The 22,237-nt window shown below is 45.3% G+C and overlaps 2 protein-coding genes and 2 non-coding genes across 6 annotated transcripts in view; all 4 read left to right on the top strand.

Annotated features, from left to right (window-relative positions):
• The window catches only part of nop58 (NOP58 ribonucleoprotein homolog (yeast)), an 11,375-nt gene extending 5,733 nt beyond the window's left edge, over positions 1 to 5,642 (top strand). The window contains exons 7-15 of the mRNA XM_063211756.1: positions 21 to 155; positions 478 to 623; positions 1,621 to 1,747; positions 2,282 to 2,445; positions 3,299 to 3,433; positions 3,572 to 3,633; positions 3,800 to 3,978; positions 4,451 to 4,599; positions 5,178 to 5,642. Coding sequence (XP_063067826.1) covers positions 21 to 155; positions 478 to 623; positions 1,621 to 1,747; positions 2,282 to 2,445; positions 3,299 to 3,433; positions 3,572 to 3,633; positions 3,800 to 3,978; positions 4,451 to 4,599; positions 5,178 to 5,231 — 1,151 coding nt within the window. The 3' untranslated portion in view covers positions 5,232 to 5,642. The remainder of the gene's footprint in view (positions 1 to 20; positions 156 to 477; positions 624 to 1,620; positions 1,748 to 2,281; positions 2,446 to 3,298; positions 3,434 to 3,571; positions 3,634 to 3,799; positions 3,979 to 4,450; positions 4,600 to 5,177) is intronic.
• Positions 1,206 to 1,289, top strand: LOC134460431 (small nucleolar RNA SNORD11B). Its single transcript, XR_010037097.1, has one exon. It is a non-coding gene; the product is annotated as a small nucleolar RNA SNORD11B (small nucleolar RNA).
• LOC134460429 (small nucleolar RNA SNORD11B) lies at positions 3,000 to 3,085 on the top strand. The gene has a single exon (XR_010037095.1). It is a non-coding gene; the product is annotated as a small nucleolar RNA SNORD11B (small nucleolar RNA).
• Positions 5,643 to 5,789: 147 nt separating the features above from the next.
• LOC134459405 (transcription factor Sp3-like) lies at positions 5,790 to 21,946 on the top strand. Of its 3 annotated transcripts, none has more exons than XM_063211754.1 (7): positions 5,790 to 7,026; positions 7,342 to 7,439; positions 8,503 to 8,706; positions 9,209 to 10,301; positions 14,546 to 14,735; positions 16,739 to 16,935; positions 19,919 to 21,946. In XM_063211754.1, exons 1-7 carry the CDS (start codon positions 7,020 to 7,022, stop codon positions 20,206 to 20,208), a joined length of 2,079 nt encoding a protein of 692 aa, XP_063067824.1. In that variant the 5' UTR covers positions 5,790 to 7,019; the 3' UTR covers positions 20,209 to 21,946. The 3 variants fall into 3 exon arrangements, with proteins under 3 accessions (XP_063067824.1, XP_063067825.1, XP_063067823.1); XM_063211755.1 differs by having other exon boundaries at positions 5,790 to 7,065; XM_063211753.1 differs by having other exon boundaries at positions 5,790 to 7,439.
• Positions 21,947 to 22,237: the final 291 nt, after the last annotated feature.

Here is a 22,237-nt window from a genome sequence, read left to right as displayed (position 1 = left end):
TCCACCCTTCACTTATGCAGCTCTTCTAGACGACCTGGATAAGGAGTTGAATAACTACATCATGCGCTGCAGAGAATGGTACGGCTGGCACTTCCCAGAGCTGGGCAAGATCATCACAGACAACCTGGCCTACTGCAAGAGCGTCCGCAAGATTGGTGAGAAACGCTTGTCTAGCCATAGCAGTTCTGGAAGTGTAAACTTTGATATATACATGCAGGTCGTAGAGGATATTGACATTTCGTTTAGTTTTTGTCCATGTAATGACATGGTGATTTAGGGTCATTTAGGCAACGAGAGGTCAGAGATCAATGTTTAATGTCTTTTTTTGTTGTTGTCTGGTTGGCTAATGTGGGTTTTGTTTGTAATCAAATGGTGCTCAGTGTGAGCAGAATATTGCTGTAAAGATTAGATTTGAAATAGCACCGCCAAGTCAAAAAGCAGAACATGAATTGGTAGTGTTGTGGTGATGTCTCCTAGGCGACCGTACCAACGTAGCGACTACAGACCTGTCTGACCTGCTGCCAGAGGAGGTGGAGGCGGAGGTGAAGCTCGCCGCGGAGATCTCCATGGGAACCGAGGTGTCGGAGGAGGACATCCTCAACGTCAGGCACCTCTGTGACCAGGTGGGTGTCAACACGCACACACACACACACACCTTTCTTCTGCACTCTGGTTTTGCACCAGCTATGCATTTCAATACAAGTGACACGAAAGTTGAAAAGGTGGGTGTCCTCCAACAGCCGGTCTACAAACAGCCTCCCCACCCGCTTTTCGACCCATGCCTGCAGTATGCCTAGGGGCCGCTGTCGAACGAGCGCTGCTCCATTCGTTCTGAATGGAGTCTGCACTTCTCTGTTTGCGCCCCTAGAGTGCAGTATCGCCCGGAAAAAGTGACGTGAACTCTTGTCATACCCTTAGAACCTCTCTGGTGTTATCCAACAGTGATGCTGAGGTTCTCTGCTGATGAAGTCAGGGGAGTATTCCCAGAACATGGTTAGGTGATAAACCTGGATACCTACAGGAAGTGGTAAACCTGCTAATAGATAGTCCACAAGTGTCATTTAGTTAAGAAAATGAAGACTCCAGGCTCTTCTATTAGGTGATTTACCACTACTTCAAGGGTAATTTAGCCTTAGCCAGGATCTTGGAATACTCCCCTGGGGACCATGATTGGAGCAGTGTGTACGTGTATGTGTGGTCAACCTTGTCAGCGGTGATGATGACGACTTCGGTCTTTCCCCGACTCATAAACTGAGGGTTTTTCAGTCACTATCTCATCTGAGCTGAAAAGTAAAATGTAGTCCCATTACATCATTAAGCAGCAGAAAACGTGCTGTTGTCCTTTGTTGTGTTGCTCAGCCTGTAATGCTCAGCTTGTAAAATATCACAATTGCACGTTGGGTCAACTCAATCCTGGCCCAGCCGTGGCTCAATCGGTTGGGCACTCGGCGGCCTGGGTTCGTTTCCGGCCCGAGGCCATTTGCCGAACCTTCCCCTTCTATCTTCCCATGAATTTCATGTCCCTCTGTAACTGTCCTATGACTCGTGACACAATAAATGCATAAAAACCCAATAAGTATATTTTAATTAAAATGCTTTATGTCCTATGTGTTGCCGTAGGTGATTGAGATCTCGGAGTACCGCACGCAGCTCTACGACTACCTGAAGAACCGCATGATGGCCATCGCCCCCAACCTCACAGTCATGGTGGGAGAGCTGGTCGGAGCTCGCCTCATCTCCCATGCAGGTGAGCTCTCATCGGTTAAAGTCTCATGTAGCTGAATTGTCGTTGGTTGAAGTAACTTCTAAAAAGGAGCACCTATGTATTGGCTAGCGATGAAGAGAATGACAGTCTTGTCTGTCCTGAAACATTGATGTGGGTTTTTCGTCACTATCTCATCTGAGCTTTTGCCAAAAGGTGCTCCACAGTTAAGGCAAAGTGCAGTAACTACGCCAACATTGATACAACTGAGAAAATAGCCATTGAAGTATTATTATTTGGTTGGGTATTGATTACAGCAAATTTGACATGGAAATGTCTATAAAAACGGACACATTTGGATCATAAGCTTTGTCACAAGATAAAGGAGATGTAAAGAGGACCATTTTCAGTCTAAACAAAATTTTGGGGGGGAAAAAACAGAAAAAAACATGTAGTTACTGCACTTTGCCTTTGCAGGGCACAGTACAACTTGGTAATCATATTGCAAAACCACAAGCTGCGTTGAGGTCACAGTTGTATTGACCGTTCTCTCGTCCCTTCCCGTTTCCCTTCTCCCAGGTTCCTTGCTGAATCTGGCCAAGCACCCGGCCTCCACAGTGCAGATCCTGGGGGCGGAGAAGGCCCTGTTCAGAGCCCTGAAGACCCGCAAAGACACTCCCAAATATGGTCTCATCTACCACGCCTCCCTCGTGGGCCAGACCAGCGCCAAGATGAAGGGCAAGGTAGGCAGGCATTGGCCCAAGTCTCGAGTGGCCACATTGGTCAGTTAAGAGCAGTGTGTAAGGCAAGCGCTCAAGCCTCAAACATCAGAATGTTCAAATGTTTTATTAGTATGTAATGGCAAACAAATACTTGCATTAATCTTACACCTCATACCTCTCAGGCACCTGATACTATTGGTTAATGGTGACAATGTTTGAAGATGCTTGCAGTCAATTCCTTGGCTACTAGCCATTGATTATAATATGGAAACGTATCCATTTCAATCTTTTTTAGTGGGATGGTATTTGAAGTGTACGTCCTATGGAACTTATGCAGTAGTACACCTCAGACAGCATCTTGGAGCTACAGTCTAGACACAGTAGCCTGCACAGCAACTGAGCAGCTCAGTGCTACAAAAGCAGACTATGGATATAGCGTGTGTCAAAAAGTTGCACAGTGTGCAGACTTGTCCTCAGCTGCACATCTCTCTGACTCCATTCTCTCCCATAATGAGAAACAACGCAATAGCCAGTAATGGTTCTTATTCATATTCTGTTGGTGTACCCAGCAGCATAGATGGCAATGATGATGATGACATGATGTCAGTTCTCCTGAAACTACCATGTGGGTTCATAAGTCACTATCTCATCTGAGCTATTATATTATTCAGCTGGAAATTGGAATGATGCATTCTGACAAATCAGACTAGAACATAGAGTATAGCCTGAGCTTGCACCATAGGCACTAGCTGTGCTAGGTCCATCCCTGAAACAAATTAAAAGGAATGCTGTGCATTTTGAGTACCTGCAGAAAAGTTTGTAGTTGAGGATTGGGAACAATAAACGTTTGCGTGTGTGTGTGTTTGACTTGAAGATTTCCAGATCGCTGGCCGCCAAAACTGCGTTGGCCATCCGTTACGATGCCCTGGGTGAAGACACAAACGCAGAGATGGGCCTGGAGAACCGTGCCAAGCTGGAGGCTCGAGTGCGCCAACTAGAGGAACGGGGTGTAAGTTCAGCAGCTAAATTTCATGAAGGGTTTTGTTTTAAATTATTATTCAGTTTGTGGTTTTGCAAAAAGCCTATTCTGATAAATGGCCACTGACTTTGATTTTTCCCTCCTGATTTTTAAAAAATATTTTTTTAGATCCGACGAATCAGTGGAACAGGCAAAGCTCTCGCAAAGGCAGACAAATACCAACACAAAAGGTGAGATTGGGGAAGGAAAAAAAAGCACTTTTTCAAATCAAACTGCTTTTATGTAGAAAAGGTTTTGTCTTATAAAATCTGTTTTTTTGTATTGTTGACGTCTCGACGGCTCTGAAGTTTGTGTCTTGAAACTAAACATGTCCCCCTTATATCCTCCTCCTTGCAGCGACGTGAGGGTGTACGACCCGTCGGGCGACTCAACGCTACCCACCACCTCCAAGAAGAGGAAGTTTGAGGAGACGGAGGAGCAGGAGGAGGAGGCTCAGGAGGAGGAGCAGCCGGTACAGCCCAAACCCAAGAAGATCAAGAAGGAGAAAGCAGCAGCAACCGCCGCAGCAGCAGAAGGTAGGGATACATTGTATACAGGGCTCGAAATTAATCTCTCCTGACCCACAGTGCTATGAATTATTTATAAAGCATAGGAAGAAATGATACACTTGTGCAAACCCACAAGTACCACATGATGCCGGCGTCGTGGAGGTGATGTGACGTCGTCATAAGTTTCTTAATGCAGACATGGACGTGTCGTAAACATTATGTCAATGTCCGTAACATGTCAGGACTGTCATTGAGTGACATTTTGTTATGGTATGGCAATGTCAACTTGTCATGACCATAAACCTTTTATGACATTGACATAAGGTTTATGACTAGTCCATGACACTGTTATGACACTTGTCATACCATGCGTATGATGCAGGCGTCAAGTAAAGTGTTACCCACTAAACTTGCATCAAGCAACAGTAATGGTTTGTTAAAGGCCAGAAATGTCAAACTCTCACATTTTTTGGTTCATTTTTGGTTTGTGAAAATGCAGCCGAGGTTGAAGTGAAGACTGAACCCGAGGCGGAAGCGGAGAGCGGCGAGCCAAAGAAGAAGAAAAAGAAGAAGAAGCATTCTGAGGCAGCGGCGGAGGAGCCCAAAGCAGAGGAGGAGGAGGAGGCGATAGCCAGCCCCACAGAAGAGGTAATGCTCGCCTCAAACTGGCCAATCACAAGAAGGCTTATTGCTCCCATTGTCCCCTTAGATTTTGATTCACAATTTGCATCAATTAAACCACCGCACCCATTTAAAATAAAATAACTCCTCCCTAAATAAATCAAAATGTATTTATTTTGATAAACTACCACTGCCATTACTGCAAGTCTGCAGTCAGTATGAGCATGTGAACAAAATGGGTGTGCACTGTAACTTTGCCATGTAAAACGTTATAACTTAAGTCATGAAGTCAAAGTCAACTAGAAAAATGCAAGTTCTTTATGATTATTAGTCCAACAGAGTACTTTCTATACATGAACAATCACATGTCAAACGTTTGTTTTTGGCCAAGTACATAGTTATCTTGTATAACATACAAGTAGGACAAAAAACACATGAGGTAGTTGGGCAGCCATTTACATGGGGTGTGGTGCACAGTGCACCACGGGGTACGTTTTTTTCTGCAATATGAATTTGGGGAAATGAATGTATGTACAGAAATATTGTGTACATGATGGATGGGATTTATTAGATTGGATGGGTAATTATTTCTCTTTCTCCCACAGACAACCGAAAAAAAGAAGAAAAAGAAGAAGGCTAAGAAATCAGAAGCGGAGTGAAAGAAGTCATGATGCAGATTTTTTTTTTTTATAATATTTTTTTTTTATTTTCTCTGAAGAAATGAAAGGTTTTTTAGTGGAAAATGAAACTCAACAACTCTGGAGTATTTCTAAATACTTTGTTGGTGAATTTAAGTTTTCCAAATGGTGCGTTTATGTTGATGGGTTTGTTCAAGGTGGAACTAAACCTATCGTAATTATGTTTTTGTGTATATACATGTGTGCTATTCTTAAAAAATGCCATGTCACATTTTTCCCATTGCTCATTACTTATGATGACAGAACAATGTCTTTTCTTTTTAGAGCACAAGAGAGCTTTGTAAAGTGCAAAATGAACATGATCATTGGCCTTTATAAGACCATGGATATGGACCTTGAGTTTTCCTGGATAATAAATCAATTATTTCCTTATCTGCCTGCTCTTTTGTGACTCAAGTTAACATGTATATTACAAGATGCACAACAAGTAATCCAAATGAATTGCTTTGCTCGCTGTACGTGTTTTTGTCTTACTATATGCCTAGTGCTGCAGTTTACAAGAATAAATAGTTGCACATTTTACAACGAGCAAGTAGTAATCCGGCTAGTGTTAGTCTGCTGCACCTGTGAAAAATAATTTAACCAGTCAGCTTCAGCAATAATTAATTTCGGAAAACTTACAACTGGCGGGGGGAAGCAACGTGCTCATGAACAATTCTACTGTACTTACACACCCTTACTACTTGTCCCCTAGATTGTGTCTAGTGATTTTGATGTGTTCTACCATCAACTGCCCCAGTCTAGGTGACCAATGTGAAGTTGTGATTTCTTTTAAAAAGCGCAGATCTGACCTAACCAAACTGAACTGCACAATGGAATCCATCAGACAGGCCATTGTCGACAATGCACGCCCAGTCCCAGGCGCTACATGTTTTTAAATGCACACTTTGTACATCATGGCTTTCGTGCACAGCCATAATCTTAAAAACAAAAATATGACCAGATATGCTGCGCCTGTCTTAAAATAAGTCCACATTTGGGATAACTATACCGGAATCTTCCAGACAGTCGCCTTATTACACACGCAGAAGGAATACCACGGATCAGGGCCCAGGCTGAAGTGGGGGGTAATGCCCTCGAGTGAAGTGCCACGTTAACTTTATAAGTAACTTGTGAACTGTGAGTTTGCCTTGTAAAAAAATAAGGAATAGGCCTAACTTCACTTCAAAGTTCGACGAATAATTGGCAGAATGCCCAAGGGGAAAGGACTGGAAAAAATAGACGGAAGTGTATTGTTCTTTTGGTACACATTTCTCAGAAAGCCATTTATTTGGAAATTGCACAATAACACTCAGCAGTCACCGAAGATGTGAAAGTGGTATTGCAACATTGAATACGAATTATAATGGCCGCAAAGCAAACAAATATGGCTCGCTGGCAAATGGTCGTAACTTCCTGGCACTTGAGAACAATTCCTATGTAGTTTTCCCAGCTATTTTGTATCTTCTCGGTTGAACAACAAACAGGAAACGTCTGTGCCATAAATTTGATTGCCATGTCCTTTTGCCAGTGGAAACGCGTGCAATACACAAATCTAACCAATTGTTGCAAAGAAGAAGGGAGGAACTTCCTGTGCGTGACGCAAATTTCACGGTCAAGCTTTCAAGCCCCACCTTTTGTGTTTCCCGCACCGTCAATCAAAATAGAAAAAATCAACCCGAATACCCCTTCGGAGCCCGCCTTTGATTAAAGCAATCATGTTTGGAGTTTAAATGAACATTAATCCTTCCAATTTTTACCTTTCACGCTATGACTGGTACGTAACATTTAACCCGATCGAAGCGTACCATCACCGGTGAGTTTGCATTACCATTAGCAAGCAAGCTAAGTCTTTAATCTTTTTCAGCAGCTAAACTAGCAGTTGTATAGCTAGCTACCTAGCTAGCAACTCTTTAACAAAGTAAATTGTTGAGAGCTGAGAGCTATGCACTCTTTGTTCTGATGCCGCGATTGCAGATACAGTTGCAACACACTAGTTCTCACTTTTTTCTCTTTACTCGCCATCTTGCTGGATGCAATCAGCGGGAAAGTGTTTGTTCAGTTCAGTTTTCCTCTCCCTGTTTGTCTTTAGCCCCAGAACAGCCAGTTAAACAGAAGGAAATGGCTGCCTTGGACGTGGACAGCAGTCAAAGCGACTTTCTGCAGAACGCCAGCGGCGGCCAGGAGCAGGTATTGTTGTACCCTCTTCCCCTCCTCGCGCTCTCCGGTCGGATGTCCCAACAAAATGCGTGGTGTTTTAGTGAAGTTCACACGTTATAAAAATATGATGTAGGGGGGGAAAAGTCGAACACACTTCCTGCGAGCCTCCGGACTTAACGGCCACCCACTTTCTTCAATTTAAACCCGCCCATAGTGGGTAGGACGCTATACCGCCACCGCTGCCTCTGCCCACGGTACCTGCGGTCAGACTGGGTCACCCCCTCGTTAGGGGAGGACCCCGCTGGTGGAGTGTCGCCACCCCTACGGGGCAGGCCCTGTAGCTTGAAACTGGGCGCCCAACGCAAGCACTGATGCTCTGCTGCTGATCAGTCAGAGATGGAGACGGGGGTTATGCACAAAAACGTTTACAAAAAATATTCCTCCCAACTGTCTTTGTATGTAACTGCAGTATGGAGATTGCACAGTGTTCATGTAGGCTGTAGAGATTGACTGGTTACACCAACATGTGGTGTTTCGTAGTGCTGTTGTTTGCTTTGTTTGCTGCGTGTGGCCCTTAATGAATACAGATGCATGCAGTTTCCCTAATAAGCAACAGATTGGTGGTGAAAAAAAAATCAGACCTTGTTCAAACACGTCTGTCCAAGTAAACATGGTTTGATGAAAGAAGCTGCACTTCACCGATAGGCAATGTTGCATCTTGAATGTGCAGCATCTCGATTACAAAGGAGAGAATAACCTTTGAATTCAATTGTGCTTTTGCAAGATATTGAATAAAGGCTTTGATCATGAATGGTGTTGAGCCTTGCGTCACAAGGCTACATGCCACAGAAAAGGACAGAATTAGGATGTTCAGTGGCGGAACAATTGCACACAGGGCCCCAGGGCAAAACACTGATAGGGCATCCCATATGGCCTGCCATGGTCGCAATAGGGCCCCCAACAGCAATACAGAAGGGCCCTGAGCCCTGGGGAAAATGCCCCACTTGCCCCCCCCTATAGCTCCTCCAGCCCAGTTTCGATTTGTACCCTTTATGTGTATTTCTAATCTTCCTGTGTGTGCGTTTCACACCAGACGACAGATCTGACGTCCATCCAGCTCACGGGCTCGGCAGACCGCTGGGAGGTGCTGACCCCTGTCAGTAACACCGCCACCACCGCCGCTGGCATGGTGACCTGCTCCAACGGCCAGTACGTACTGCAAGGCATGCAGAGTCAGCCCATCTTCGTAACAGCGGGCGCGGGAGACGGCACGGGCACCAATGGCCTGCAGTACCAGGTGAGTGGGCACCTGGGCTGGTAAGGTTACTTTAGTAAAGTCTTTGGGTCTGGGACTAGGAGCCCAGTCACAGATACTGTATATGCAGACAAAGGACACAGGCCTTTATGGACATACAGACGTACATGCATACCTACATGCATACGTTACATATAACCTTCTTTGGGAATTGCAGTTTGCTTACCATTTAATCACTTTTTTGAAAAGTATTGCAACAGTATTGGTACCTGGTGTATGTATCTATCGATGCATTGATCCTACGGCTGACGATTGAATCGTATCGTATCGTGGGGCATTCTTAAGTATCGAAAATAATTGAATCGCTGGCCGCTGCCCAATGCCCTAGCTTCTTAACATAAATAGAAGTGGAAAAATATTGGAAAAAAATCTTATTGTATTGTGGGGCGTTCTTAAGTGTCAAAAATAATCGAATCGCTGCCTTAAGAAATCAATATCAAATTGTATGGTCATGGAGGCTGTAATTTCCACCCCTACACTGCAGGTCATCCCCCAGCTCCAGACGGCAGACGGCGGGCAGCTCAGCTACACCCAGACGGCGACGACGGTGGACGGCACGACGATAGGTGCCGCGCAGTCGCTGGAGGACCTCCAGATCCTGCCCGCCGACGCCGCCACCCAGGCCGGCCTGGCGTCGCAGATCCAAGGGGTCTCGTTCGGCGGGCAGGCCGGCGCCGCGCAAGTGCTCACCAACGTGGCCGGTCTGCCCGGAAACATCACCTTCGTGCCCATCAGCAGCTTGGACCTGGAGTCTCTGGGGCTAGCGGGCGCCCAGGCCCTCTCTGCCAGCCTGACGCCCGACGGGCAGCTCATCATGACGGCCCCGGGCGGTGCCGAGGCGGGCGCGGTGTCGCTGGTAGGTGGCGCCGGTGGTGACGGCTCGGACAAAGTAGGCGCCGCGCCTGGCCAAGTGGTGACGCTCGCCGATGGCACCACCGCCGTCACCGCCACCGGCGGCTCCGTGGACATGTTTGTGCCAAACTCTACGTCGTCGTCGTCGGTGGTGGCGCCGCAGACCACCACGGTGACGTCGTCGCTGCCGGAGACGATAGACGGCACAGGTGTGCTGACGCAAGCCACCGCCGTGTCGCTCGGGCAACAGGACCCCTCGGCGGCCATCCCGGCGGACGCCTACCTCCAACAGAACCACATCGCCATCTCCAGCGGCGGCACCGTCGTGTCCTCCGACGCCCTCCAGGTCACCACGGCGTCCACCGCCGCTACCCAGCAGCCCCAGCTCATCCAGGTGCAGACGGCGGACGGGGTGACCACGGCGCCGCAGGCCATGCAGAGCGTGCAGCTCATCAACCCGGGCACCTTCCTCATCCAGGCCCAGACCGTCAGCCCCACGGGCCAGATCCAGTGGCAGACCTTCCAGGTGCAGGGCGTGCAGGGCCTGCAGAACCTGCAGCTGGGCGGAGCGGGGCTGGGGAACGGCGGCGTCACGCTGGCCCCCGTGCAGACGCTGCAGCTGGGGCAGGGGGGAGCGGTGGGCGCTGGGCAGATCCCCAACCTGCAGACGGTCACCGTCAACTCCATCGCCCAGTTTCAGCAGGAGGACACGGGCAGCCCGTCAGGTAAGCAGCACCTACTTATGTGTATTAATCAGGGCTCTCGATTAACCTTTTTTGATCACCAGCCAAAATGGCTACTAGGTATTAATCTTTCTAGCTAAACACACACGTACTACACACGTCAAATTGTCTAGTAAGGTTCCTTTTCTACCAGCCAAACTGAATTTTCACCAGCATTCGGCCGGTTGGTGAGTGTTCGTTTTGCCTTAGTAATAATAATGGTGAGCATAATAGCCTCATAGTGCATATTCTTCCACCAGTGGAAGACTTTAGTAATTGTTGAAAAGACTTAACTACCGTAGTATTACAAGCAACGTAATTTACATGTTGCCGTCTTTATTAATACTTTATGACTTTGACGTTACAATGCTAATAACAGCCAATGGGGCCATGTCTTAACAGAATAATGCACTGCATGTCATGGCTGTCAAAACACTACGCAAAGCTGACCGTAGACCAAAACGCTGTTAACTAAAACCTTATTGAAATGCTTACACACACATGCACATACACCCATGAGCAACAGGTTTTTCGCAAGCCCTGAAATGTGCTATTGTTAACTTGTGGTGTAGTTCATCCATATTTTGGGTTTAACCCAATGGTGCATTGTAGGGTGTAAAATTGTGCCGTTTACTTTCCATGCAGTGACGAAGCATAAATGAAAGGTGCTTAGCTTCCCCAAAGTTGTCATAAGAAATAAATAAAAGGACATTTTAAAATCATGGTTTTTTTCATATCCAGCAATGGAGTGTCGCCTATGGATGCACCGATATGCATTTTTTCACATCCGATCCCGATATCTAAATCTGCCGATACCGATACTACTCCGATCCAATACCAAAATCACATATATGCATGTGTTTCAACTTGAGGTAGGCCCAAGCAAACTATTAACATTGCACCTGACTCACTGTCTGTATCAGGAAAATTAAGATATTTTGGGAAAATTCCGACCCAATCCGATCTTTGAAATATGTTCATATCTGAACCCGATACCGATACACCGATATCGATATCCCATCTCTACTTTAAAGTACAGCCGTTGTGTATGCACTGCAGAGTATGCAATGTCATGCTGTGTGTGTGTGGGTGCGAAAGTAACTTCACTTTGTCATGCTGTTTTTCATTTTGTGTGTGAGAGCGAACACGCATGCGTGTTCAAAAAGTAAGGTTCTGTTCTGGAATTGTGTAACAGAGTTCTGCAGTGATTGGCACAGTTCTGCACGTGTGCAATCTGGCCTTTGTTGGTGGGCTGTTAGCTAGAGGTGCTCCGATCACCATTTTTTGGCCCGATCACCGATACCGATCACCAAAAATCTTTATCTGCCGATTACCGATCATTGCCGATCACAAAAATGATTTCCTATTTTTTTAATAGCATATTAATTATCCTTATTGAATACCATTTCTGCCCATAAACCAATCAATCTTAATTTGCACATGTCTATTATTAGGCTATTATTATTATTATTATTATTATTATTATTATTATTATTATTATTATTATTATCTTTCAGACTAGTGTTGGTAATACAGTCTACAGTATTAATCAATGTATAAGTTATTGCATAGAATAACTAAACTATTTAAGATTGAATTGAAACTGAAACATTACATCAAATAGTCTTCCACATACGAGAAAAAACAACCTGTCGCTTTAAATGAGCAGCCTCGTGAGGAGAGCCCCTCCCCTCTCTGTCACCGTCCACAGTTGCAGTGCTCCACTACCGTTCTGAATGTCTCTCTCAAGTTTTAACCACATCTGTCGCCGTTTGGTGTTTCAGCGACTATCAAACTAATCGACTGACTGCCAATTACAACTTTGAAAACAATAATTGACATGTTTGTGCTGACAACGTGAAGTTGTCGCGTGCTGACCGAGGCAACTACACAGTAGTAACGTAAAATGGCTCACTGGCGAGTACTCAATCGCAAATTACATTGTCAGGTAAACGGCGCATGGATCGGAAAATCAGATCATTGTTGATGCAGATATGGTTATGAATGGTGGAAATGAAGGGGGGAATGGCGAAAAGTTATAGACAAGCAAAGATGCCTTCTTTTGGTGCACTTGCAGCTGTGCAGAGCCAGCGCCTACATGCAGCGCCAGGTGTAAAGGCAAATGGTTGCGTGAGGAATTTAATATCTCTCGATTGGTTTTTTGATCGGCATGTTTTTCAGATCACCGATCAGGCTATTTTTGGCCATTATCGGCCGGTCATGATCGGCAGCCGAGCAATCGGAGCACCTCTACTGTTAGCATGTCATGCTGCTACCCCAGTAGCACCGTTTAAAAATATCCACCGCAGGACCTACATTCCATGCCAGTATAAATTTAGCATTGCTATCTCACTGTGTGTGTGTGTGTGTGCGCGTGTGTGCGTGTGTGTGTGTGTGTGTGTGTGTGTGTGTGTGTGTGTGTGTGTGTGTGTGTGTGGTACCCCCTGGTGAATTGCATGCCCAAGAGATCCACGTTAGCCCTCAGATGATCAGAATGTAGATGGTTTCATCGTTTTATGTCCCTTCTTGTTCTTTGCCCTCTTAATCTCTGTCCCCGATACCTTTCCCTCTGTGCCACCACCCTGATCCAGCACTCATCATCATCTGCGCACTCTCCCTTTCACCAAGTAGTTCTCAACCTTTTTTGAAGACGACCCCCCCCCCTTTAGTACTGAAAAACAAAGTGGATTAATGCCCCCTATTTGCAACTGAACCCCCACGCAGAGCCCCCGTTGAGAAACACTACTCTAACATAAACTACTTCACCTCAAGTCACCCTACTCGTAAGTCACTCCTCTGTCCGCGTGTGACCCCAGTCATCTAAGAACTTTCTTTCCTTCCTCCCGGTCTTCTCACTCCTTCCAACTCCCCCCTTCCTTCCAACTGCACCCGCCCTCTCCTCATATGAACCCGGACCGGGTACCAGATTTGCCAAAAGTAAAAGTAAATTCATTACACTAACACTAGATTTTGATATTACATAGCTGTTACACCATTTAAGTTACTCCATTGTACCTAATGAGGTAGACTTTGTTGTTACTGACAAACACTAAAAACCTATAAAGGACCCGTCACAAACTTGATCCAATCAGTGCAGTATTCTGATCGCAAGACAAGTACAGAGGTATAGCAGTTACTGAGTTAAAGGATAACTTCTGCCAAATTCAATATGCTGTTGTATTGCTCTCGCTACCCTTGACTTGTCAGTACCCGGTGATGCTGCATTTTTTGGCTGGAGATCTGAGCTATTCCAATGGGGCCAGGCTTTGTTTACATTTCCAACACCTTTCTGAACATAGGCCTACTCCAAATATTATCCCAAAAGGTATCGCTGTTTGCTAGTTGTCTGCTGATGTTGCATAAACTTTTGAATGTTATTGGGAATAAATCAAGACGTTTTTTTGAAGTGTACACAAATGCTTGCCCCCAATGCTTGCCATGACCATGTTCTCGGAAAAGGCTGAAGAAAAACAAATTCTGAGGTACAAGTCCAGGTGCATTACCACTGCATGTCGATTGGCAGAAGTTATCCTTTAAGTTCCTTGTGTTGGAAGGAAACAGTCTCTTATTGTTTTTTACATTTACTTTTATTTATGACACCTCTCCTCTCAGACGTCCACATATCCTTCTGGATCCATTAATATAATGTGTCTACTCCAGCACTAAAGTAAAAGTAAAAATTCATGGTGTAAGTAGCATGTCATCTTACAAAGCTGTTACACCATTTACTCCTTTGTTTCTAATGAGGTAAAAACCTGACCATGAACCATTCCACACTTCATCCAACCGGCCCAGAGTCCAGAGATGGTAAGAGTAGTACACAGGTCTACTGGTGATTCATAGCCTGGCAAGCCAGCCTAAATGTGAGATTAAATGTGAATATTTAGTCTGGCACTGCTCAATGACACATCGGAAGATTGTTGATGGGAACAACCTGTTGTTTTTCAAACTGTGTCTGTGCCTATTGGCCAACGCATTGTCATCACTCCCTCAAAACCACGTCCGATTTGCATCCAAAGATTCAAAACAAATCTGCTGCGTTGTGATTGGCCAGCCAGTTTCAGGGCCTGGGGCATTGTCTGAGGCTAGACCCACTCGCAGGCAAAAATAATTTTGGCTGCTGGCAGTTGGGGCTAGTTTACTAGGCTAGGTGACTCAGATAAGTTACCTGTGTTGGAAAGGAAACTGTTTCTTATTATTTTACATTTACTTTTACGCGTGACACCTCTCCTCTCCTCTCCCCTCAGACATCCACATAAAGGAGGAGCCGGACTCGGAGGACTGGCAACTGAGTGGCGACTCCACGCTCAACGCCAGCGACCTGTCCAACCTGCGCGTCCAATTGGGCGACGAGGACTCGGAAGGGGCGGGGCCAGAGAGCAAGCGGTTGCGCAGGGTGGCTTGCACGTGCCCCAACTGCAAGGAGGCCGGGGGAAGGTGAGAGACCCACCCACACACACACACACGGATGCACACACATGCGTACACGTGCCCCAACTGCAAGGAGGCCGGGGGAAGGTGAGAGACCCACACACACAAATGAACACACACACACACACACACGGATGCACACACACGGATGCACACACACGGATGCACACAAAGCGTACATGTGCCCCAGCTGCAAGGAGACCGGGGGGAGGTGAGGCACACAAACATGACAAACGAGCACACACACGGACACAGACGCAGATGCAAACACATGTGTACATATGTACCACAACTGCAAGGAGAGGTGTGTGTGTACACTACAAATAGAATACACAGCTCGCAGGCACGCATGCCATGCATGCCATGCGCACACACACACACGCGCGCACACACACACACACACACACACACACACACACACACACACACACACACACACACACCCTGCAATTGTGCCCCCTCTGCAAAGGATGCTGGGGGAAGCTGAGGAGGAAGGAGAGGTCAGGTTACTTGGGCCATTTCAGCACGACAGAAAGAAGAGAGTGTCAGTTTCAGCACCCAATTTTGAAGGTGAAAGAAAAATATGAAACCAGAATAACTTACACACACACACACACACACACACACACACACACACACACACACACTTAAACTAACAAGGCATTTTCGGGCAGAAAAGCCCTCAGGGGCCTATAATACTACAAAGCTGGTTCAGGAGTAAACCAGAATTAAGTTAAGAGGTAAATCATCTAATAGAAGAGCCTGGAGAGTCCTCATTCATTTTCTTCTCTGGTCACCATCCAGTCTTGTCCAGTCCGGTGGCGGCCGGTCTACAGTGCTTACAGGGTTTCCTGTTATTGCAAGTGCCTCAGCAGCTGTAGAGTTGCTGCTGCCAGCATTATGTGGCTGGCTGACGGTGGAAACGGAGCTGTTGTGTATACATTATTTGAGAAACACCTCAGCCTTTTCTGGAGCACTACAACAAGGCTCATACATGTCGGCGTTGTTTAGAAATGCCCTCGGCTGCCAATGCTTTTGGCTTGAGACTTAAGTTGGGTTCTGAGTATGACCTCTGGCATAATCCATCTTAAAAGCGTGATTGATTATATTATATTTATATTAAATTATATTATCATCTGCACTTGTTCTTTATATTTCCTTTGCACTTTGTATCTGCTAGTGATGTTGGCTATGATGATGTCCTCGTTTGTTAGTCAATTTGGTTAAAAGGCCTATATTGACTAATTTAACCACTTGCTGTCCTGCAAAAATGATTCTTTAGCGGTGATGCCTCATGTACTGTTGCATCATGTGGCTTTATAAAGGGGAAGGAAAGGGTTTCTTCGACCAGCTGAAGTTGAAGACTTTGTCTTTCGGCAAGATGCATTTGCAGCAAATGAACAAATGCACTGAGAAAAAAGTGGAGTAGAGTTACTTTTTTTTTCTTTTTTTTTGATAATTCTTATATTTTTGTAGGGCTTTTCTGCCTTTATTTTTGACAGCACAGTAGAGGAGAGACAGGGAATGAGTGGGGAGATAGAAACCGGAAAGGATCAGCAAATTACCCGGGCCGGAATCGAACCCGGGTCGCAGGAGTAGCAACCCAGTGTCCTACTGTTAGGCAGATTTTGTGTGTGTGTGTGTGTGTGTGTGTGTGTGTGTGTGAAAAAAAATGTGTGAACTGTGGTAAACCCTTGAAGACGTATGCTTCTGCTTATTTATTTATTCAGTCAGTTTGTGCATTCTGCTAAATAAAACGGCGTAGGTGAAAAGCTCTGTGTGTATGTGTGTTCTACGACGTCAGAAAAGAGGGCAGTATTTAGGTGGGCTTTACATTGTGAAATTACACGTGGGTTCCTGTTGTCATTGATGGTTAACTTAGCGTACGTGTGCGCACATGCGTTTATACACTGTGTCATGTGAACCCCGGACAATTGGCGCCGTACGGCAGCCTCCAGAGCGGATGTGGTTGTCATTGGTACTTAACATTGTGTGTGTGTGTGTTTTAGGGGGTCGAACATGGGCAAGAAGAAGCAGCACATCTGCCACATTCCGGGCTGCGGTAAGGTGTACGGCAAGACGTCGCACCTGCGCGCCCATCTGCGCTGGCACTCGGGGGAGCGGCCCTTCGTCTGCAACTGGATGTTCTGCGGCAAGAGGTTCACACGCAGCGACGAGCTGCAGAGACACCGGAGAACACACACCGGTACGTGCGCGCACACACACACGCACACATCGGTACACACACACACACTCACACTCCGGTACGCACACACACACACACGCACACACTCATCATATCCACTCACAAACACGCACTCGTTTGTGCACAAACACACACACGCACAGTGTTCACACACATACACACACATACACACACACACACACAGTGTTTGCTCACGCACGCACGCACGCGCGCACTAGGGCTGGGAATCGATCCAGATTTGCTGGATCGATTCGATTTCGATCCAGAGGGCCACGATTCGATTCGATTCACGATTCGATTCGATCCGATTCGATATCGACCTATTGTATTGTTGGATTGACTTTAACCCATTCATGCATCTTTTAACAACTACAAAAAGCATCATATGAGTGTAGTGAGTGTAGTGTAATGTAATGATGCATAAAACTAGGCTATATGAATGTATATGGCCTATAAAAACATATAGGCCTATATCAGCTTCAGCAGCCAATACAAACATGAAATAGGCCTACCTTGGTATGATAGAGGTGGGAAACTTGGTATGAGAAAGAAAGGTGGTAGGCCTAAATAAATTTAATAAATGCAATAAATAAATGCCTTAGGCCTACACCATGGCATTCAACAGACTATGCATGATGAACCTAAATAGCCTAATTAATATAAATAACAATCCATAAACCGCCAATATAATCTCTCAGTAACACATACTGCTACAGACGAAACCACAGCATAGCATTGGCCTATAGAACACACGCAGACAGACCGTTTGATTGACAGGTCAGGGAGACCGTGCGCTTCCCTCTGGTGGGTGGGCGTTGAGTGTTGACGGTGGGAAAGTGGTGAGGAAGTGTTTTTATGCAAACGTTTGATATTGTAGATTGATTATAGGTTGTCTGTGTAATGGGACATTATTAGTGGATGTCGCACTGGTAGGCCTAATCTAGCGCTGAGAAGAGATATCGCTGAAATCTGATGCTGCTTTAGAGCTGTGGATATTTCTCAGTCAACCGTGGAGATGGGCACTAAAAAAATCGCTTTGACGCAAATAAATAAATAAATTCAGAAGCAGTTAACGTAACGCAGCTGTTAATCTCAGTAATTTGATCCTTTCCCACCACGCTCTCTTATCTGTATGGGTGCATGCTTGTGCACGCGTGTGAATGTGAAAAGCACCCTTTCGTCTCCCTTGCCATCCTCGCATTCGGAGGTTAAGTTAGAAGGCGGGGATAATAATTTCTCCTAATTTCAGCAGCCTACAAATCATCAACTTTGTCATCCAATTAAAACTCGTCACTCCATCCCAACTCAAAGTGTCTTCCTTCGCTGTTATTAAAAGAAGAAGCGACGGCATTTTTAGGTTTCAAATGAATGGAACCAGCGCGTGTAGCCCACAATGGTTTGTTTGCCGATATTCAATCACATGGCATTTTGGGTTCGTGTTTTTTGTCAATAACACTACTCGGAAATGTATTTGAACCTATTATAGCGTGTTACACACGAAATGCCCCGTGTTAATGCAGACACAGTTCTTCTGGCTATTATAACTTTGACAGACGAAATAACAACAATGCTGCGCAACGCAACTGCAGGCATTTCCGAAAGCGGTGTAATGTAGCTCCTGGCGGGCCGCGGGAAGGTTGCACTATGCATAAAATAAATCCATGAATAGTCGAAAGTAAAAACTGCCACTACTGTCAGGAAAAGCCCCCGTGTATTTGTGCATGAGTGTGTAGGCCTATGTTGAAGAGAGCTTCCGACGCGGTTGAGAATATAGGGATGGGCCTCCGCAAAAAAAGATCGATCCACAAAGTTTTGGATCGATATCGGATTTTTCGGACGTGAATCGATATTGGATCGTGGATCGATTTTTTGAACACAGCCTTAGCCCGCACACACACACACACACAGTTTCACTCGCAGACACACACTCGGGTACACGCACACTCTCATCATGCCCTCTCACCAACACACAATTGGGTACACACACACGAGCAGAGTGTTTGCTTGCAAACACACACTCAGGTACAAGCAAACACACACACACACACAATGTCTGCTCACAAACACATACGCACCACTCCACAGGTACACACCTCCTGCACACACGCGTTTACACGCCTCTCCACAGGTTCACACACCTCGTGCACACATGCGTGTAAATGCCACTCACCCACTCCTATCCTTTGAACCTTTGGAGCATGAAATGACATGCACAAAATGAATCATGTGCATCTGCCCATGACGACAGTATTTAACGCCAGTCAAAGTTTAACTGACATAACACCACCCCGCGGGCATTGCTTGCTTACTTACGCCGTGTATGTGTGCCCGGCGGCATTACATGTCCCTATACACACACACACACACACACACACACACACACACACAATAGTATTGTGATGACTGTGTTCCCTGTGTCTGCCTATACTGCTGTCTGATTGGTTGCTTGTGTTGCACCTTGTGCCAAAGTGGAAAAGAAGGTTGTGTGTCTGCACCAGAGAGGTCAAAAGTGAAAGTAAAAGTAAAAAAAAAGTTTCCCTCCAACACGGGTAACGTATCTGAGTAACTAGTAGACCTGTGTACTTGTCTTAACGATCAGCTAACTCTGCACTGGTTGGGCCAAATTTGTGGTGCGTTCTTGTTAAGTTTTTAGCAAGACGGTCTATAGACCTCATTAGGTAGAATGAACTGACTGGTGTAACAGCTGTGTAATATCATGAGCTAGTGTTGTACTTACACCATGGATTTACTTTTACTTTTGTGGTTGAGAAGCCGTTCAGCAACCCGAAGTGTGAATGTGAGGCGTACAGTGTAAAGCGCTGTGAGCGCATGAAGAAGTGGAAAAGCACTATATAAATGCAGTCCATTTAGCATTTACTATTCAGTGCGTGCAGCATACTCCTCTATAATTGGTTGCTTGTTGTCATGTGTTGCAGCATACTCCTCTCTAATTGGTTGCTTCTTGTCATGTGTTGTGCCACAGGGGAGAAGAAGTTTGTGTGTCCGGAGTGCTCCAAGCGCTTCATGCGGAGCGACCACTTGGCCAAACACATTAAAACTCACCAGAACAAAAAGGGCCTGTCGGGTTCGGGCGCAGCGGGGATGGCACCGCTGTCAGAGGCCGACCTATCAGGGGACAGCATCATCACCACGGGGGGCGGGACCACGCTCATCCTGACCAATCTGCCACAGGGCGCCACCCCCGAGCTCCTGGCCGGCTCGGAAATCCCCCTGCAGCTAGTCACCGTGTCGGCCAGCGAGGTCATGGAGTGACCTTGACTTTGACCCCTTTCACTCTTTGACCCCCTCACCACCCGTCTGTACCCCGACCCCGACCCCTGACCCGACACCCACCCCCTCTCCCCCCTTTCACAGCTCACCGGCTTTTCACTATCAATTTTTTATATATATACATAATAAATATATATATATATTTTAAAAAAGAATTATTATCCGTCTATGTTCAATAGCAGTTTTTTTTACAAAGCAGTGCAAAAAAAAACAACAGTGACCTATAATGATGTTCCATTCCTTGTACTCTTCTCTCTTTCTCATAAGACGAAGTTAAACGCTGGCCCACGAGACATTTACACAAAACACACACACACACACACACAAGTATATACGCGCAAAACTCAACGAAATGCCTTATTTTGTACCGTAATCTGTAGTATATAATGCTGGAGTTGCATGTTTATTTTTCTTTGGCTCTTTTTGTTGTTGTTCATTCTGTAATTGTATAAAGACGAATGGAGAATGATCATTTGTGGGATTGTATATGGATTGATTGAGTGTAGAGTGAATGTGAGCGTGTGTGCTTGAGTGGATGAGGGAGCGTGTGTGTTTGCGTTTGTGATTATGATGAGCGTTATGGTACACGAGGGATGTCAGGTGTGTGTGTCTGTGTGTCTGTGTGTGAGCGAGAGAATGCGTCTGTAGAATGGGATTCAGGGATCGGGTCTGTAGAGGTAAATGAAGTGGCTTTGTCTCTGGGAAAAGAATGGTTCTGTTTGTCCATACGGGCCTCCATTGACAGAATGTGTCTTTGTGTTTCAGCTTCTGCACACACACTTTTTTTTTCTAGGTTTAATCGTTTATGATTTCACATCAAATGACAACCCAAATGTGGCATAAAGAGCTCTTTTTTTCTTTATTTTCATTATTCTTATTTTAATTTGAAAGGAATTCTCTTGTCATGCAAATGAGAGTTAACTTGAAGATTCTTTCCCCTCATGTGGCAAAACAATCATGTGTCTAAATGTTTTTGTACGTATGGTTACTTTTATTTTTCTTTATCTGTAAAGTCCACCATATGCCTGTGTGTCATGAATCATATGTATACCCCATCATCTCTCTCTCTCTCTCTCTCTCTCTCTCTCTCTCTCTCTCTCTCTCTCTCTCTCTCTCTCTCTCTCTCTCTCTCTCTCTCTCTCTCTCTCTCTCTCTCTCTCTCTCTGACTGAGACCCTTAATATTTACAGTCACCATTTGTAGTTTAAAGAAAGCAATTCTGTTGTATCAAAGCTACTTTTATTTTAATTACTTTTTTGAACATGTGTAAAATTTGAATGTTACTTTTTTGTACATCATTTTTTGTTTTCGTTTTTTTCAAATGGAACACAATTAAAGTCCAAAATTCTTACTATGGAAAGGGGTTGCATTTTAGTGAGTCCTTACAATTTACCGGCTAATCAGATACAGGTTGGCTACCCAAAAGGTCTGTTAATTCTTGTTTGACCTTCTGACAGGTTTAAAATGCAGTATATTTTTTGCCTGCGTGACAGCAAGTCTGTTCAGCTCCATTGTAAGCTAACAGACACCTCAATATCCTTAATATCCAGGATTAATGATGTTCACTCTACTCTCTACATCCCAATTACAAATGAGAGAACGACTTTTAAATTGTGTTTTTGTAAGGTATTCACTAACAGTTTTGATCATAGATGACGTCGAGCCACATGTCTTGAGGATGGGGGCCAGAGGAAATGATTAGAGGACAGAGGATGCCTTCCAATATGCAACCTTGCGTACCTCCTCTTGTGCTTGTGGCCTCGCTGTCAGCCTAGCCAAAACAATTTTTGGGGGACTTTTCTTCATTCACCATCCAGTTTGCAAATGAGAAAATTACTTTACAATTGAACTTTTGCGAGATATTGAAATATAATGCTGTGTCAGTGATGTCATCATGACTTATTACTTCCTGCTACGAGGCCACAAGCACAAGTGGAGGATGTAAGGTTGCATATTGGAACGCACACAGAGATAGACTTGTACAATATTCTTGTACACAAGTAGTGCAGGAC

Source organism: Engraulis encrasicolus, chromosome 12 (assembly GCF_034702125.1).
Source record: "Engraulis encrasicolus isolate BLACKSEA-1 chromosome 12, IST_EnEncr_1.0, whole genome shotgun sequence".
NCBI classification, from domain to species: Eukaryota; Metazoa; Chordata; class Actinopteri; order Clupeiformes; family Engraulidae; genus Engraulis; species Engraulis encrasicolus.
The sequence above is the reverse complement of the archived record's forward strand: the minus strand, read 5'-3'. Positions and strand labels throughout refer to the sequence as shown.